This window comes from Hemiscyllium ocellatum (genome assembly GCF_020745735.1).
Source record: "Hemiscyllium ocellatum isolate sHemOce1 chromosome 41 unlocalized genomic scaffold, sHemOce1.pat.X.cur. SUPER_41_unloc_9, whole genome shotgun sequence".
Taxonomy (NCBI): domain Eukaryota; kingdom Metazoa; phylum Chordata; class Chondrichthyes; order Orectolobiformes; family Hemiscylliidae; genus Hemiscyllium; species Hemiscyllium ocellatum.
The window spans coordinates 184,421-202,323 of NW_026867579.1; the positions used below are offsets into that span (position 1 = coordinate 184,421).

Below are 17,903 nucleotides of genomic sequence, written 5' to 3' on the forward strand. Positions count from 1 at the left end.
CTTAAAAAGGTACCTTTAATCGATCTGCGATCTGTGAAGCATAATCCCGAAGAGGAGAAGGTGGCACAGGAAGATCCAAGTGGAAGATTCAATAGTAGGCTGGTTTTGAAAATTTGAATTTTTGGTAAAAACTTAATGCGGGGGGGGGGCGGGGTTATCGGACGAGTATTATACAAGGGAGAAGGTCAAAAAGATAGGTGAGAGGAAGGAGTTGTAAATAATTGTTTGTTAATTATTCTCTATTAGACTTTTAGGAAATAAAATTGATTATAGTTACTTTAATTAGGTCTTGATCTGTCGAATTTTCACAGATGATTGCAGGGATACATTATGTTGTGTGTTGCTGGTTTTAAATTGAGCAGGATGGTTAGATTCTCTCTCAGTGGGAATACTCCAGGATGTTGATAGTGGGGGGAGGGGAAAGGGGGGGATTCAGTGACGGTCATACCATTGAATATCAAGGGGGGGGGAATGGTTAGATTCTCTCTCAATGCAAACCCCCAGGGTGTTGATTGTAAGGGAGAACGAATGAGGAGTGGAGGGAATGTGAGGAATAAGCTCTTTATTTAGTTCAGCCAGTAGGAAGGCCCCATTAATTGCTGACCCTCCCACAGCGCGGGGCTCCCTCGGCCCTGACCCTCCCACAGCGCGGGGCTCCCTCGGCCCTGACCCTCCCACAGCGCGGGGCTCCCTCGGCCCTGACCCTCCCACAGCGCGGGGCTCCCTCGGCCCTGACCCTCCCACAGCGCGGGGCTCCCTCGGCCCTGACCCTCCCACAGCGCGGGGCTCCCTCGGCCCTGACCCTCCCACAGCGCGGGGCTCCCTCGGCCCTGACCCTCCCACAGCGCGGGGCTCCCTCGGCCCTGACCCTCCCACAGCGCGGGGCTCCCTCGGCCCTGACCCTCCCACAGCGCGGGGCTCCCTCGGCCCTGACCCTCCCACAGCGCGGGGCTCCCTCGGCCCTGACCCTCCCACAGCGCGGGGCTCCCTCGGCCCTGACCCTCCCACAGCGCGGGGCTCCCTCGGCCCTGACCCTCCCACAGCGCGGGGCTCCCTCGGCCCTGACCCTCCCACAGCGCGGGGCTCCCTCGGCCCTGACCCTCCCACAGCGCGGGGCTCCCTCGGCCCTGACCCTCCCACAGCGCGGGGCTCCCCTCGGTGCTGACCACTCCCTTGGCGCTGACCCTCTGGATAAAGCATTCTGGCACTGGCGAGGAAGGATATGAAAAGACAAAGCATTTATTCTAACATTAAACAATAACAACAGAACCGCCGAAATGAGAATGTGTAGCTGGGTGCCCGGACGCTCAAGCTGAGAGCCATTGCTGATAAAGTGACCAGAAACCACGATCCAAGCCTCTCTGGTGTTTTCTAGCCTGGCCCTTTGATGTCCCGAGCTGGGTCCTTCAGGTGTTGGCAGATGTACACACTGTGAAAGGTGCTCAATGCTACACTGACACTGACTCACACACCTACTCCTGTCTGACACACACACACACACACACGTACCCTCTCCCGGCCTCACCCTCGCTCCCCGTCCCTCTCCCGGCCTCACCCTCACACACTCCCTCCTTGTCTCTCACAGGTACCCTCGCACACTCACTCCCTCACACACTCGCTCCCAGTCTCTCTCACAGGCACCCTCACACACTCGCTCCCAGTCTCTCACAGGCACCCTCACACACTCACTCCCAGTTTTTCTCACAGGTACCCTCGCACCCAGTCTCTCTCTCACTCGCTCCCAGTCTCTCTCACAGGCACCCTTGCACACAGTCTCTCTCTCACTCGCTCCCAGTCTCCCTCTCAGACTCCCTCGCACACTCGCTCCCAGTCTCTCGCACACTCGCTCCCAGTCTCCCTCTCAGACTCCCTCGCACACTCGCTCCCAGTCTCTCGCACACAGGGACCCTCACACACTCGCTCCCAGTCTCTCGCACACAGGGACCCTCACACACTCGCTCCCAGTCTCTCTCTCAGACTCCCTCGCACACTCGCTCCCAGTCTCTCGCACACAGGCACCCTCGCACACTCGCACCCTCGCTCCCAGTCTCTCTCTCAGGCACCCTCACACACTCGCTCCCAGTCTCTCTCTGACTCCCTCGCACACTCGCTCCCAGTCTCTCGCACACAGGCACCCTCACACACTCGCTCCCAGTCTCTCGCACACAGGCACCCTCACACACTCGCTCCCAGTCTCTCAGACACCCTCGCACACTCGCTCCCAGTCTCTCACAGACACCCTCACACACTCGCTCCCAGTCTCTCGCACACAGGGACCCTCACACACTCGCTCCCAGTCTCTCGCACACAGGGACCCTCACACACTCGCTCCCAGTCTCTCGCACACAGGGACCCTCACACACTCGCTCCCAGTCTCTCGCACACAGGGACCCTCGCACACTCACTCCCCGTCTCGCTCACAGGCATCCTCGCACACTCACTCCCAGACAACCTCGCACACTCTCTCCCAGTCTCTCTCAGAGGCACCCTTGCACACTCAGTCTCACACAGACACCGTCACACCCTCTCTCACCCACCCACACAGGTTTGAGTGAGCCAGTGTTGATCCCGGTTCCCCACACTGCTGTTCACAGGGGTGGGGAATGGCAGCGATGATTGGGAGGGGGGCGGGGGCTGTGTCTCTGCCATGTCCGTTCTCCTGGCCGCCCCCCTGGCCCGCGTGGTGCGGATGAGCCCCAGTTGGAAATGTGATTGACTGTCCCCGCTCGGTCTCCATCTCAGAGTATTCCTCCTCCTCCTTCTCCTCCTCCTGCCAGCCAACTCACACCAATCATTTCTTGGAGAGCTTGAGCTGCTTGTGTTTGGGTGGGGCCCATTTCAGACAGATCGAGTCAACTGGGAGAGACAGGGAACACGACACAGAGAAAACACAGGGTTAGTGGTGTTGTGTAAACCAGAACTCCCAGGCCCAGAGAGAGGGGGGGAGAGAAACAGAGAGAGAGAGAGCGAGGACAGTGTACCTAACACACCCCGGTCCCAGAGAGAGAGAGAGAGAGAGAGACACACAGAGAGAGAGAGAGAGACAGAGAGAGAGAGAGAGAGAGACAGAGAGAGAGGAATGGACAGTGTATCTAACACACCCCGGTCCCAGAGAGAGAGGGGTGGAAAGGACAGTGCGTTGATGCACCATGACCCCCAGCCGTGGGTGGGAGGGATGGAAGGAGGGCGCCGAGATGTACCTGTAATCGGAGGCTTCTTATACTGGGCACTTTTGAGATGTTCCTCCACCAGTTTGGGGGTGACACAGATCACATGCTGGCCCTTCCAGTATTTCACCATGTTGAGGGACTGTAGCGTGCTGATGATGTCATTCTGGGTAATGCTGGTCATCTGACTGTAACAGCAGAACACTGACAGAGAGACTGAACCAGCGTCACACTAACACTCATCCCTCCCGCAGCGCGGAGCTCCCTCGGCGCTGACCCCCCCACAGTGCGGGGCTCCCTCGGCGCTGACCCTCCCGCAGCGCGGCGCTCCCTCGGCGCTGACCCTCCCGCAGCGCGGCGCTCCCTCGGCGCTGACCCTCCCGCAGCGCGGCGCTCCCTCGGCGCTGACCCTCCCGCAGCGCGGCGCTCCCTCGGCGCTGACCCTCCCGCAGCGCGGCGCTCCCTCGGCGCTGACCCTCCCGCAGCGCGGCGCTCCCTCGGCGCTGACCCTCCCGCAGCGCGGGGCTCCCTCGGCGCTGACCCTCCCGCAGCGCGGGGCTCCCTCGGCGCTGACCCTCCCGCAGCGCGGCGCTCCCTCGGCGCTGACCCTCCCGCAGCGCGGCGCTCCCTCGGCGCTGACCCTCCCGCAGCGCGGGGCTCCCTCGGCGCTGACCCTCCCGCAGCGCGGGGCTCCCTCGGCGCTGACCCTCCCGCAGCGCGGGGCTCCCTCGGCGCTGACCCTCCCGCAGCGCGGGGCTCCCTCGGAGGGTACTGACCTGAGATCTTTGATGGAGAGTGTGCCCCGGAAATCCCGCAGGATCTCCAGCAGGACCCAGGACCAGTAGCTGCGGTAGCTGAGCTTGCCGAGGTCGGAAAGGGGCTTTTCCGGAGAGCCGACAGTGCTCTCCAACTTGGACAGCTCATAGCCTGAGTTTGGAGGGAATGGCGAGGGGAGGGGGGGTGGAATGAGGGGTCGGTGAGGAAAGAAATCGAGAGGGTTGGGGGGTGGTGGTGGTGGTGGTGCAGGAGGAAAAAACACATACGTGAGACGAGGTACCTTAACGCAGTACAGAAGACAGCAACCTTAGTTCTAAACCCCGTCACTCTCTCAAATCCCACCTGCACCTCTCATTCGATTCCTCACTGGAGTGTGAGATGGAATGTGTGAGAGCACATCCGAGAGCATGTGGGTTTTTAAAACAAAAAGTGTACAAATCTGGGACTGAGACAGCGCTAGCCAGCACAGCATTTACTGTCAGTCGGAAATTCAGATAGAGGCACAGGTCTGTGTGAGGAGTCAGGTCAGGGACAGGGACAGGGACAGGGTGCTGGGTCTGGAGTGACGTGTAGGGTCAGGGTCAGGGACAGAGCGCTGGGTCTGGAGTGACGTGTAGGGTCAGGGACAGGGCGCTGGGTCTGGAGTGACGTGTAGGGTCAGGGTCAGGGACAGGGCACTAGGTCTGGAGTGACGTGTAGGGTCAGGGACAGGGACAGGGCGCTGGGTCTGGAGTGACGTGTAGGGTCAGGGACAGGGCGCTGGGTCTGGAGTGACGTGTAGGGTCAGGGACAGGGACAGGGCGCTGGGTCTGGAGTGACGTGTAGGGTCAGGGTCAGGGACAGAGCGCTAGGTCTGGAGTGACGTGTAGGGTCAGGGTCAGGGACAGGGACAGGGCGCTGGGTCTGGAGTGACGTGTAGGGTCAGGGACAGGGACAGGGCGCTGGGTCTGGAGTGACGTGTAGGGTCAGGGTCAGGGACAGGGACAGAGCGCTGGGTCTGGAGTGACGTGTAGGGTCAGGGACAGGGACAGGGCGCTGGGTCTGGAGTGACGTGTAGGGTCAGGGTCAGGGACAGAGCGCTAGGTCTGGAGTGACGTGTAGGGTCAGGGACAGGGACAGGGCGCTGGGTCTGGAGTGACGTGTAGGGACAGGGACAGGGCCAGGGCGCTGGGTCTGGAGTGACGTGTAGGGTCAGGGACAGGGCCAGGGCGCTGGGTCTGGAGTGACGTGTAGGGACAGGGACAGGGTCAGGGCGCTGGGTCTGGAGTGACGTGTAGGGACAGGGACAGGGTCAGGGCGCTGGGTCTGGAGTGACGTGTAGGGTCAGGATTCAGTTTCTGCTCAATGGGAACCCATGAGGGGGGAGTTCCTCGCTGCAGGGTTCCCAGCCTCTGACCCTGCTCTGGTAGTCACAGGATTGATATGGGATTGGGTCCGGGTCTGTTTCTGCTCAATGGGAAGCCCCAGGATGTTGATGGTGGGGGGGAGGGAGGGGGATTCAGTGACGGTAACACCATTGAACATCAAGCAGAGAGGAGTCAGACACCTTTCCCGAGGGTGGGCTGGGAACAGGATGAGACACCAGCGGCGAGATTATCCATGGATACCCTCACTTACTGAACGCAATGAGGAATTTTCCGTAGCCCCTGCGCTGATACGGAGGGAGGGTTAAAATACAGGCGACGTTATTCCCATCGGGAGACTCCTTCTCCTGTGCGAGAGACAGAGAGCACTGGTGGTGAGTTGACGATCGAGCCCTTGGGTGCGCCCGTCCGCCCAGTACCCGCCCCTGAACCTGCTCGCGACGGAGGCCCACCCCCGCCCTCCCCACACCTTCGTCCCTCCCTCGAAACCCGGCGTGTTCCCGATCCACGTGTGATCTCTCCGGCTGGTTGCTCCCCAGCATTTGCAGATGGAAACCGAGTGAAGGAAGTCAGAGGTCACCCTCGAAGGGCCGATGAAGAGAGACCTGGGACACCAGGGCACGCGACAGAGGGGTACGCGGACCCAGAGCGCCCCCGGAGGTGACTGCCGAGCAGGAAAGAGGGATTTTTCTCAGCCCCTCCTTTCCCGGAGATCCCTGCTCCTGACCTTGGAGAAGTAGCCCACGATGTGCGCCCCGTGTCGGTCCACCTCGGTCAGGATGTAGAAAACAAAAGGTTCCACGTCAAAGTAGAGGGTCTTGTGGTCGAGGAACAGCTTGGCCAGCAGGCACAGGTTCTGGCAGTATATCTGGGGAAGGGGGGAGACAGAGGGGGCTAACATTAACCACCAAACAAGCATAGTGGGACAGTGCCCACACTCCCACAGGGCGAGGGCAGGCCCTGGGCAGTGTGTGTGTGAGAGAGAGTGAACAGTGCCCACACTCCCTCAGTGCTGTCCCTGGGCAGTGTGTGTATATACAGTGCCCACACTCCCTCAGTGCAGCCCCTGGGCTGTGTGTGTGCGTGGGGTGTGTGTGCGGGATGTGTGCGTGCGTGTGTATATATACAGTGCCCACGCTCCCTCGGGGCTAGGGCAGGCCCTGGGCTGTGTGTGAGAGAGTGAACAGTGCCCACACTCCCTCAGTGCAGTCCCTGGGCTGTGTGTGTGTGTGTGTGTGTGTGTGTGTGTGTGTGTGTGTGTGTGTGAGAGAGAGAGAACAGCGTGTATCTCTCTCAGGGCAGTGCCAACCTCCCCTCAGTGAATCCCCCATGCTGATTGGTTGATCCACCCCCAGCACAGGGTGTTAATCCCTCCCATCAGCCCCTCTGCCTGCCCCATGTGCCCTCACCTTGTGGTCTCGCCCGTCCACCTCATACACAGAGATGTTGGTTTTGCGATAGATCTCTTTCCCGGGTGGCTGTCGCCATTGGCACTGTGACTGTTGGGGAGGGAGAGAGAGAGATAGACAATGAGGGGGCTCAAACAGGTCATGAGATAGCCTTTGTGCGCTGAGTTACGGTAAACCCCAAAAGCCTTTTATTCATATAGAAGGAGTGAGAGGGTTACTCGGGATAGGGTTGGCCCACTCTTGGACAGAGGAGGGAAGTTATGCGCAGAGTCAGAGCAAATGGGTGAGACTCTTAATGAGTACTCTGTGTCAGTATTCACCGAGGAGAGGGATAGATGTTTGATCTCTCCAGGTCAAGTCGGCAGAAGGAGGGTGGAAGATTCTGAAAGGCATTAAAGGTGGACAAATCCCCAGGGCCGGGTGGGAACTATCCCAAGTTGCGTAGGGAAGCGAGAGGGGAAATAGCTGGGGCCTGAACAGATATCTTTGCAGCATCCTCGAACACGGGCGAGGTCCTGGAGGAGTGGAGAATTGCTAACGTTGCCCCCTTGTTTCAGACCGGAAGCAGGGATAATCCAGGTAATTCCAGACCGGTCAGCCAGCGGTCAGTGACAGGGAAGCTGCTGGGGAAGATACTGAGGGATAGGACCTATTTACACTTGGAAGAGAATGGGCTTCTCAATAACAGGCAGCAGGGAAGGTCATGTCTTATACACCTAATAGAATTCTTTGAGGGAGTGATTGATGAGGGAAGGGCTGTAGATGTCACATACACGGACTTCAGGAAGGTGTTTGATAAGGCTCCCCCGTGATGGACGAAGTGATGTCGCACTAGGGTCCAGGGTGTACGAGCTGAATGGATCGAGAAGTGGCTGGGCGACGGGAGACAGAGAGCAGTGATGGAAGGGAGTTTGTCAAGATGGAGAGCTGTGACCAGTGTTGTTCCACAGGGATCCGTGCTGGGACCACTGCTGTTTGTGAGATATATATAAAGCCTGAGAAATGGCAGACGGAGTTCAATCCAGGGGAAAGGGAGGACTGCAGATGCTGGAGATCAGAGCCTGAAAATGTGTTGCTGGAAAAGCGCAGCAGGTCAGGCAGCATTCCTGAAGAACGGCTTGTGCCCGAAACGTCGAATCTCCCGTCCCTTGGACGCTGCCTGACCTGCTGCGCTTTTCCAGCGCCACATTTCCAGCAGAGTTCAGTCCAGGCAAAGGAGAGGGGATGCATTTTGGGTCGATGCAGTTCTACACTGAATGGAAAAGCCCTGGGAAAAAGTGATGCACAGAGAGATCTGGGCGTCCAGGTTCATTGGACCCTGAAAGGGGGGGGGAGGGGGAGGGGAGGTGCACAACGATTGCGTCATAGAAGACGCTTAGAAAATAGGCGACAGGTTTCGACAGAGGATCTGGGTCAGCACAGACGTGGAGGGGCCGAAGGGTCTGTTTCTGTGCTGGAATTATTGTTATTGGAAACACAGACAGAGAGAGAGAGCAAGGAAGAATGATAAAGGGAGAGAGAGACAAAACAGTTGAGCAGAGTGAGCCATATTTTCTGCCCTGAGGGGTGAATGTTGGGGGGGGCAGTCTCACAACGGATCCCATCCCCCAAAGATTCCAGTCAGTCGGGTCTTACCCCCGGGGGAGGGGGAGGGGGAGGGGGAGGGGAGGGGCGGTTCAGCGCTACCGGCTTACCAAGTGGAAACGGTACGTCCTCTCGAACTTCATGTACTTGAGACAATACTCGCACACCCAGAGCTTCGGCTGCTTCCCATAATCCTCGGGGAATGGCGAGAAATACCAGGCATCGATCTCGTAATTCCCAATCTGGATCTTATCCACGTACTTCACCTTGGTGATCTAAGGGTGACCGAGGAGGGGAGGGGAGGGAACAGACAGACACTGACACCTGCTCACTGTCACAGAGCTGGACAGCACGGATACAGACCCTTCGGCCCCACCCCGTCCGTGCTGACCCGGATATCCCTAACCTAACCCAGTCCCCCGTTTACCAGCACTTGGCCCCTCTCCCTCTAAACCCTTCCTGTTCCCCTCCCCATCCCCCTTTTCAATGTTGGCATTGCCCCCAGCCCCCACCACTTCCTCTGGCAGCCCCTCCCACACACCCACCACCCTCTGGGGGGAAACGTTACCCCTTTTCAATCTTTCCCCTCTCCCCCTCGAGTTCTGGACTCTCCCCCACCCCACCCCAGGGGGAAAAGACCTTGTCTATTTACCCTATCCATGTCCCCCTCATGATGTTATAAACCTCTATAAGGTCACCCCCTCAGTCTCCCCCACCCCAGGGGGGAAAAGACCTCGTTTATTTACCCCATCCATGTTCCCCATGATTTTATAAACCTCGATAAGGTCACCCCCGCAGCCTCCAACAGTCCAGGGAACACAGCCCCACCGAATTCAGCCTCTCCCTGTAGCTCAAACCCTCAAATATCGTTTGCTGAATCCTATCGAGTTTGACAAGATCCTTCCTGGAAGGAGACCAGAATTGCACACAGTAATCCCAAAAGGGGCCTAACTGATGCCCCGTCCAGCCCCAACACGACCTCCCAACTCCGACAGTCCATGCCCTGACCAATATGGGAAGGAAGAACCTCCTCAGCTGTCAGATACGGGAAGGAACGTTGACCACCGCGTTACAGACGTGGCCCCAGCAACTCTCGACACGACCCAGGCAAGCCTGCACCGCACCCTAACTCCGGGTCTCCCTGCCTCACGGCCTGTCACTGTGCTCAGAGGCAGAACGAACACACCAAAAGGGAGGAAGGCATCGGAAACCCTTTCGACAGCCTGCAGAGTGCTTGGGAGATCAATGGACAGCGAGGAGCTTGGCAGGTCTGTCAAAGGCCGAGGGGAGAGGGAAAGCACACTTCACATTTCCAGACCAGTCCGGGGTTCTTGGCTTTCCCCCCTCTCCCTCCCTCCCCCTTCCAGGAGTTGTCCAAACTGACTGTTTGGAATTTGACGGTGCAGGAGGCCACTTGGCCCAGCGTATCCGTGCCCGAGCTGGAAAACCTGGCCCATCTCTGTCACCCTCTCACTCCCAGCCCTGGCAAACACAGGTCTCTTTTGAACCCTTGGAATGGCAGCCGCCTCCACCACTCTCCCGGGCGGCACATTCCAAATCCGAACCACTCCCCCCCCCCGAGGAAGGAAGTCTCGCCACATCTCGCTCCGAGCTCTCTTGCTGCTGTTGCGATCCCAGAGTTGCTGACACACCGACTGTTGGCGACACATGACCCACCTCGACCCTGTCACAATGTTCAACCCCCTCAGTCATCCTCGCTGCTTGAAGGAGAATAAGCCCAACTTCACTCCTCTTTCCTTGGATCATTCCTGGTTTCATTCCAGTAAATCTCTTTGCTGTCTCTCTCTCCTGCCTGAAGTAAGGTGCCGGGAATTGAACACACGTGGTCTGACCAATGACGTGTTGAGGTGTAGCATCGCTTTGATTTGTAAACCGAAGGGTCCCTCCTTAACAAGGTGCCTGGCAGATGATGCTGTGCGGGGAACGCTGGAGTCCCTCAGCTCCTGTACTCCCCTCAACGCTGCACTACCGAGCCTGGCATCTCCCTCCGTCAGGACGCACTGGCGAAGCGGCCACTGACCCCCGGCGAAGGCTGCAGCCGACGTCACCTCTGGGCGCGGCCCGAGTTCGGAGAACTTCCTTTACAGAGAAAGGAAGCCAGCGGCCCTCACTGGAGGCAGTGTTTACACTGCTGCTTCGGTAGCGGCAGAACTCGAGGGACATTAGCAAAAAAAAACACGGAGCAAGAAAAGGAGGCGGGCCGGCGCCGACAAACTCGACCGGCAACAGGCGGCTGATTGGCTCGGGGAACAGCCCCCCAAGTCCTGGAGAGCAGAGGTCACCGGCCTCACAATGACGGCTCCTGGTTGGGCTCCCCTCAGAGGAGAGGGTGTGTGGGACAACGAGGACCTCTGCAAGGAAAGATGGCAACACCCTCAGTCTCTCTCTCTCTGCCATCGAATATCAGGAGCGGAAGGGAGACGCTCGAGAGAAGGAGTGATAAAATCCGAGGGTTGGGAACAGCGGGAGCCAGAGCGTGATGCCAGGGCGACATCCTGACGTTCGGGGGTTGTCACAGAGACCGATAACTCTGGGGTGTAAAGGTTTTCCCCTGATTTTACACACAGCTTTTCAGGGAGCACACACCAGCGGTGGGCTAACACCACGACTTCACTCGGAACAGCTCCTGGTCAATTGTCACGGGCCGCCGACACGCAACTCTCCTGAAGGTCTTGCGGCACGGATTCAGACCCTTCGGCCCAACCAGCCTGGGTCGGCTATAATCCCAAACTCAACTCGTCCCACATCCCTCCAAAACGCTCCCTATCCACGGACTCGGCCAAATGTTCCGACTGTACCCACGCGCGCCACTAAAAACGTTTGCCCCTCATGACTTTTTTTTAAACCTCTCTCCTCAAAAAAAAAGTGCCACCTCGTCTCAAAATCCCCCATCCCAGGGAAACAAAACCCTGCCGTTAAAGCCCGATCTATATCCCCCCCCCCCCCCCCAAGACTCTATAAACCGCCGTAAGATGACTTCTCAACCACCTACCCTCCAGTGGGGGGAAAAAAACAACAGCCTCACCTTACACTTTCCATTCCCGGAAACATCCTGGTGAATCCTCTCCAGGTTAATAACATCCTTCCTGTAACAGGGCATGCGGAGCTGCACGCTGTACTCCAGACGAGGCCTCACCAATGTCCTGTACAACCTCAACAGGACGTCCCAACTCCTGACACTCAGATCTGAGCAATACAGGCATGGTGCCAAACGCCTCCTTCACTACCCAGTCTGCCTGTGACGCCAACTTCACAGAGTTACGTACCTGCACCCCAGCGGTCCCTGTTCAACAACATTACTCAAGACCCAACCATTCATTGTATGAAGCCCTACCCTTGAGCGTTTCACCAAAATGCGATACCTTGATCCTGATTGAAGGCCACCTAGTTTTGTTTTCATCCCATTTCATCAAGATCCCTTTGCGTTCTCAGCACAGACTTATGAATAATGCCTTGGGACATCGTCATCCAAATCATTGACAGACAATGGGTGCAGGAGTAGGCCATTCTGCCCTTCGAGCCTGCACCACCATTCAGTATGATCATGGCTGATCATTCCTAATCAGTATCCTGTTCCTGCCGTATCTCCATAACCCTTGATTCCACTCTCCTGGAGAGCTCTATCCAACTCTTTCTTAAATGAATCCAGAGACTGGGCCTCCACTGCCCTCTGGGGGCAGAGCATTCCACACAGCCACCACTCTCTGGGGGAAGACGTCGCTCCTCGTGATAGAAATGACAAACAGACATGGATTCCCAAAGCACAGCAGGTCAGGCAGCATCCAAGGAGCAGGAGAATGGACGTTTCGGGCCAGAGCCCTTCATCATTCCTGACAAAAGGGAACGTGCCCCAAACGCCGATTCTCCTGCTGCTCGGATGCTGCTGCACTTTTCCAGCCCCACGTTCTCGACTCTGATCCCCAGCGGTCCTCGCCGTCTCTTAGAAATGGACCCAGCCCTGCTCCTGGTGGATCGCCGGCAGTGTGAAAAGCAACCCGCCATCACCAGCCTCTGTCTCCCGCCGCGAAGCCGATTTCTATCGAATTTGGCCAACTCTCCCTCAATCCCGACTTGGCGGAGGAGTCTACAACTCGGAACCTTGCCTCAAGCCAGTGGGGCAGAATCCCCGACAGTGGGGCAACAGGCTACTCAGCCCAACGAGTCCACACTGAACCTCCAAAACAGGGACCTACTCAAACCCATTCCCCAACCCTATTACTCTACGTTTACCCCTGACTAATCCACCTAACCCTGAAGGCCATGGGCAATTTAGCATGGCCAATCCACCCGAACTTGCATATCTTTGGAGTGTGGGAGGAAACCGGAGCACCCGGAGGAAACCCACAATGAGTATTGTGAGCTGGGCTGTCTAGAGACTGTCTGTATCACATGTTAAATGCATTACCTGGATCAACATGACACCAATTGCTATAGTTCACTTAAGAATGTAACTTTCAAAAAAGTTTTGCGATTCACACATGAAAGAACTGAAACCGACATGTTCATTCTGAAAGATGAGAGACTTAAAGTACCGAGCCACAGAGCTGCATTACTCAAGTTCAGGTCAACAACGTGTACTCCGAGTTTAAACTCGAATGCCCTTTAAAGACACCCAGGGAGAAACGGAAGGTGGCTGTTACTGACGGAAAGACGACTCGGAGAAAGATCTGCTGAGGAGATTCTCGTTGCGGGCAGAACGCCGCACCTCAGTCGTCTTTCTCCGGATGCTTCCAACCGGTTGCACAAAGCAGAGGTTGGCGAGCTCACTCAGAGAAAGGCCCCGACCTTATTACTCAAGGGTCAGAGAGACTGAAGGCAAGGGCAACTGTGGTTCTCTGCACGCAGATGTGGCAAGAGGCCATGGGTTACTCACCGCCTCGTGTTCCTTCTCCAGCGCTGCTGTTGTGGGATCCATCTCGGCATAGGTCTGAGACAGAGAGAGAGAGAGAGAGAGAGAGAGAGAAAGAAAGAAAGAAAGAGAGAGAGAGGGAGAGAGAAAGAAAGAGAGAGAGAGGGAGAGAGAAAGAAAGAGAGAGAGAGAGAAAGAAAGAGAGAGAGAAAGAGAAAGAAAGAGAGAGAGAGAGCGTATGAAAGAGAGAGGGCAACGCCAGAGATTGAGGGTGGGAAAGAGAGCAAAAGGTGGCACGCCAGGGAGAGACACAGAGAGTGAGGGCGCAAGAGAGAGAAAAGACAAGCTCAAGAGAGAGACAGACAGACAGGAAGGAGCGAGTGGGCAGAGGAAGGGAAGAGTGAGACAGACAAAGTCACGTTAGCAGTTTCCAGGCGTGATTTGCAGGAACGTATATGGCAGCAGTCAGCTACACATCCCTCCGCCCACGACAATCTGTCCTAGTCCACCCACCTCGACATGGCAGTCAGGAAAGCACCGCCACGCCTCGGGAAGGCACCCAACATCACCAAGCTCCCCTCCTGCCTCTCTCCCATCAGAAAGAAGCTTCCCAACAGATTCAAGAGCAGCTTCTTCCCCGCTGTTCACCCCCGGCGTCTGGAGGGACCCCCTCAGATTTTAAATTTAAAATGTCAACCTTGCTCTGTGCTGCTGCTGCTAGAACATTGTATCCCTCGCCGCGTACTCAGACCCGAATGCATTTTGTGTGGGGCGCGATCGGTCAGTACTGCACACCCAACAAAAACTTTTCACTGTACCCAGGTACACGTGGCAATAGTAAATAATAAAACAAAACCGCCGCGATCGCTCTCTACGCCCTCCAGTTTCCAAATTGCGGGACTGTCCAGGCTCAACCCTCACCCATCAGTTTTCTGGGGAGCGCGGCGATGGGGTGGGAGTGACGGATGGGCGCCAAGGTGGAGGGCAGCGCGTGCCGCGCGCGGCCCAGCCCGGTACCTTCTGGATGTGGTTGATCTCGTCGTGCTTGCGTTTCTGGTTGCGGGTGATCTTGCGCTCGGGCTGGTCGGACAGCTCGCTCATGTACTGGTCGCTGGTCTTCTGCACCGCCTCCTTCAGCGTCTTGGTCAGCGCCAGGCGGTTCTTGTCCACCCATTCGTCCAGCCGGCGGTTGACTGCCCGGGGGGGGGGGGAAATCGGGGAGCAGGGAAGAAAGTTCAGAACAGCATTGTGCTCTTCGCTCATCCACCAGACCCCCACATCCCCCAATCCAAATCTGAGCCCGAAAGGGAGACCACCCCTTCGGAGTGAGATGACCATTGTGCTGCCCACCAACACCCACCCCCCAAATCTTTATCAAACGGGACGGTGTACTGACAGGAGCATGTGTTATGGGATTTGGGTGGGGGGGGGGGGGTGGATCGGATACTCACAGCCCACGTAATGAACGTAAAACTCCTCGCGGGCTTCCTGCTCGTTCAGGCGAGACTGGATCACCTCCGCCGAGTCTGCAACAGGGCAAAGGTCAGCACGTTAGCTTCTGGGTAATCCCACTGACCCCCCCCCCCCCCCCCCCACAAACGCGCTCTCTCCCCATAGCCCTGTATCAGTCCCCAAACTAATCCCACTGCCCCCCGCTCTCTCTCCCCATAGCCCTGTATCAGTCCCCAAACTAATCCCACTGCCCCCCGCTCTCTCTCCCCATAGCCCTGTATCAGTCCCTAAACTAATCCCACTGCCTCCCACTCTCTCCCCATAGCCCTGTATCAGTCGCCAAACTAATCCCACTGTCCCCCCGCTCTTTCTCCCCATAGCCCTGTATCAGTCCCCAAACTAATCCCACTGTCCCCCACACTCTCCCCATAGCCATGTAACAGTGCCCAAACTAATCCCACTGTCCCCGCCCTCTCCCCATAGCCCTGTATCAGTCCCCAAACTAATCCCACTGCTCCCCGCTCTCCCCCCATACCCCTGTATCAGTCCCCAAACTAATCCCACTGCCCCCCGCTCTCTCCCCATAGCCCTGTATCTGTCCCCAAACTAATCCCACTGCTCCCCGCTCTCTCCCCATAGCCCTGTATCAGTCCCCAAACTAATCCCACTGCCCCCCACTCTCATTCTCACTCCATAGCCCTGTTGGGAGCCAATATCCGAGGGATGACTGACAGATGTTAAGGGGGACAAAGCATGAACTGTTTGATGGATATGAAATAGGGAACTGCCCAGCTTTCGGGGTGGGGTCAGGTGTATGTCAGGGGACGAGAAGCAAGGCAGGCGGAACAGCGGGACTGAGAGGGGGGTCTGAGGGCAAGTGACCCAACTCCCACCATCCTCGCTTTCCGCTGCAATCCAAATGGACGCCAGCAAAAGGAGATTAGGTTGAACATCGTTTGAAGGCTGGCTCCGATCACAGGGAACAATGACAGGCACGTAACAGGGTTAGCCCAGCAACTGAAGTAAGCAAGGGGATGCGATTGGGAACCTTTGATGGATCGGGAGTGGGAGCGTGGTGGAAGCCTGGCCAGTGTCGAGAGGACGGGATTAAAAGGAGGTCGCTGAGAGATGCCGCCCCCTCCCCCTCCCCCTCCTTCCCCCCCCCACATTCAGGATTCAGAAAGCTCAATTGCGTCCAAGGCGGGTCGTTCGCGGCACGGTGGGGAGCAACGCCAGAGGAGAAAGGAGGTCTCCGGGGAATTCCCCCCCCCCACCTGTAGCAGAGGCCGGGTGACAGACAGCAGGCAACCACAGAGGCAGCGAGCACAGCAGGGGAACTGAAAGGGGCGGGGCTCCCAGCAATGCCAGGGAAGGGGGGTAGAAACAAGGTTTACAGGACTATCCCTCCTCCCCCCAACACTGTCGATTGGAGTAGATACTGGGTGGGTGTGGCTTTGGACAAGTGATAGAGTCTGAATCAAAACACAGATATTGCTGGGAAAAACTCAGCAGGTCTAGCAGCATCCGTGGAGAGAAATCAGAGCTAACGCCTTGGGTCGGGTGACCCTTCCTCAGAAAAGAAGTTTCTGAATTTCTTTCTGACTGACAGCCTCCGCGTTAATCGAGTCTGGCCGGGTTGATTTTGGGGTGGCGGAAGCAAGGGAACAGGGGAACGTGATCCAGTCTGGATGAGCGAGGCTGGTGGGGAGGGATGAGGTCACCGAGAGATCCCTGGCCGAATCCCAGAAGGTGGCGGTGATCGATTGCGGGGAGGTGTGAAAAGGAAGACAGCTCCAGCCGAGCAACGGGCTGGTGTTGGCGGGGGAGAAAGAGATCACCGAACGATTCCAGACGACACCGGGAGGCCGACAGAGAGGGGACGTAGACAAAACAGTGATCCAGCTTGGTCAGGTAGCCCTCAGTGGGGTGGGTGGGGCACAAACAGTGACTGGGCGAGCAATGCCAGGTTGGGGGTGGGGTGAACGGGGGTAGGGGAAAAGAAAGAGCGTCGCTGACAGATCCCCGACCCAACTCCAGAAGATGGGTGGCACAGTGGTACTATGGGCGGCACAGTGGCTAGCACTGTTGCCTCACAGCGCCAGAGACCCGGGTTCAATTCCCGCCTCAGGCAACTGACTGTGTGGAATTTGCACATTCCCCCCACCCAGTGTCTGCGTGGGTTTCCTCCGGGTGCTCCGGTTTCCTCCCACAGTCCAAAGATGTGCGGGTCAGGATGAATCGGCCATGCTAAATTGCCCGTAGTGTTAGGTGAAGGGGTGACCTAGTGTTAGGTCTGGGTGGGTTGCGTTTCGGCGGGTCGGTGCGGACTTAGTGGGCCGAAGGGCCTGTTTCCACAGTGCAAGTAATCCAATCCAATCTTGGAAGACGAATGCAGACGACGGGGAAGGTGGGGCTGCAGACGACATAGCGACCCGGCCGGCTCCGACACCCCTTGGATTCGGGAAACGGCGGCTCTTGCCCACCCGACAGCGGGCGGGCGGGCTAAGGGGGCGCCCCGGTTGACGCCGGTGGGCGAGGCGGCCATCCCGCCCCGGGGTCGGGAGCTGCCGCTCCGGCTCCCGGCTCCGGCCGAGCAACGCCGGGGGGGAAAGGAGGTCGGCGAGAGATCTTCGGACGGCCCCCCTGCCGTAGCCGTGAGGGTGCCGGGAGGCAGACCGGCGTGTCAGGGGGTGTCTGGGGGGCTGCTGTCCTCCTGGGGGGTGGGGAAGGATGTAGGAAGCAGCGCTCACGCCAGCTGTTGTCCGCCCTCCTGCACAGGTAGGTGGCTCCGATCTCCACGGTCACCTCTTGCTCGCGGCCGCCGGGGGGATTGTTGGCGCTGGAGGACTGCCCCGCGCCCGCGCCCGCGCCGCCGCTGCAGTGCCGGCCGGCGCCGCCGGGTGGCGATCGCTCCGGAGGCTCCGAGCCTCGGCGCTGCTGCCGGGACGACGACGACGGCGGCGGCGGAGGAGGGGGAGATTCGTCGAGGCCGGGCTCTCGCTTCACTTCGACCAACAGGCCGCCGCCACCGCCGGCGGATACTTTCATGCCGTTGCGGAAAGCCGCCTCCTCCTCCTCGGTCTCCATCTCCTCCGTCTTGATGCTGCCGATCACCGTCTGAGTCTGAGCAGCCGCTACCGCCGCCATGACCGTCTGCCCTTCCCCCACCAGCCGTCAGTCAGCGCGCTGACGTCACGGCTCATTAGATATGCATTGGTGACACCGCCTCCCCCCCTTTATTGACGTACGATCCGACTCCGCTGATTGGTGGTTGCCGACG

At 58.0% G+C, this 17,903-nt stretch overlaps 1 protein-coding gene across 1 annotated transcript; it reads right to left on the minus strand.

Annotated features, from left to right (window-relative positions):
* Positions 1-1,221: 1,221 nt before the first annotated feature.
* kat8 (K(lysine) acetyltransferase 8) lies at positions 1,222-17,786 on the minus strand. The gene is made up of 11 exons (XM_060822306.1): positions 17,374-17,786; positions 14,623-14,697; positions 14,189-14,364; positions 13,196-13,249; positions 8,412-8,576; positions 6,718-6,807; positions 6,036-6,176; positions 5,562-5,655; positions 3,944-4,094; positions 3,201-3,355; positions 1,222-2,856 (listed from the first exon to the last, which is right to left on the minus strand). Exons 1-11 carry the CDS (start codon positions 17,768-17,770, stop codon positions 2,792-2,794), a joined length of 1,563 nt encoding a protein of 520 aa, XP_060678289.1. The 5' UTR covers positions 17,771-17,786; the 3' UTR covers positions 1,222-2,791.
* Positions 17,787-17,903: the final 117 nt, after the last annotated feature.

Coding starts and splice junctions, on each gene's coding strand:
- kat8 (XM_060822306.1), bottom strand. CDS start 17,770: ATGGCGGCGGTAGCGGCTGCTCAGACTCAGACGGTGATCGGCAGCATC. Junction 8,577..13,195: donor TGGAGAAGGAACACGAGGCG/GTGAGTAACCCA, acceptor GGTCACCCTTAG/ATCACCAAGGTGAAGTACGT. Junction 5,656..6,035: donor TCGTGGGCTACTTCTCCAAG/GTCAGGAGCAGG, acceptor TCTCTCGCACAG/GAGAAGGAGTCTCCCGATGG.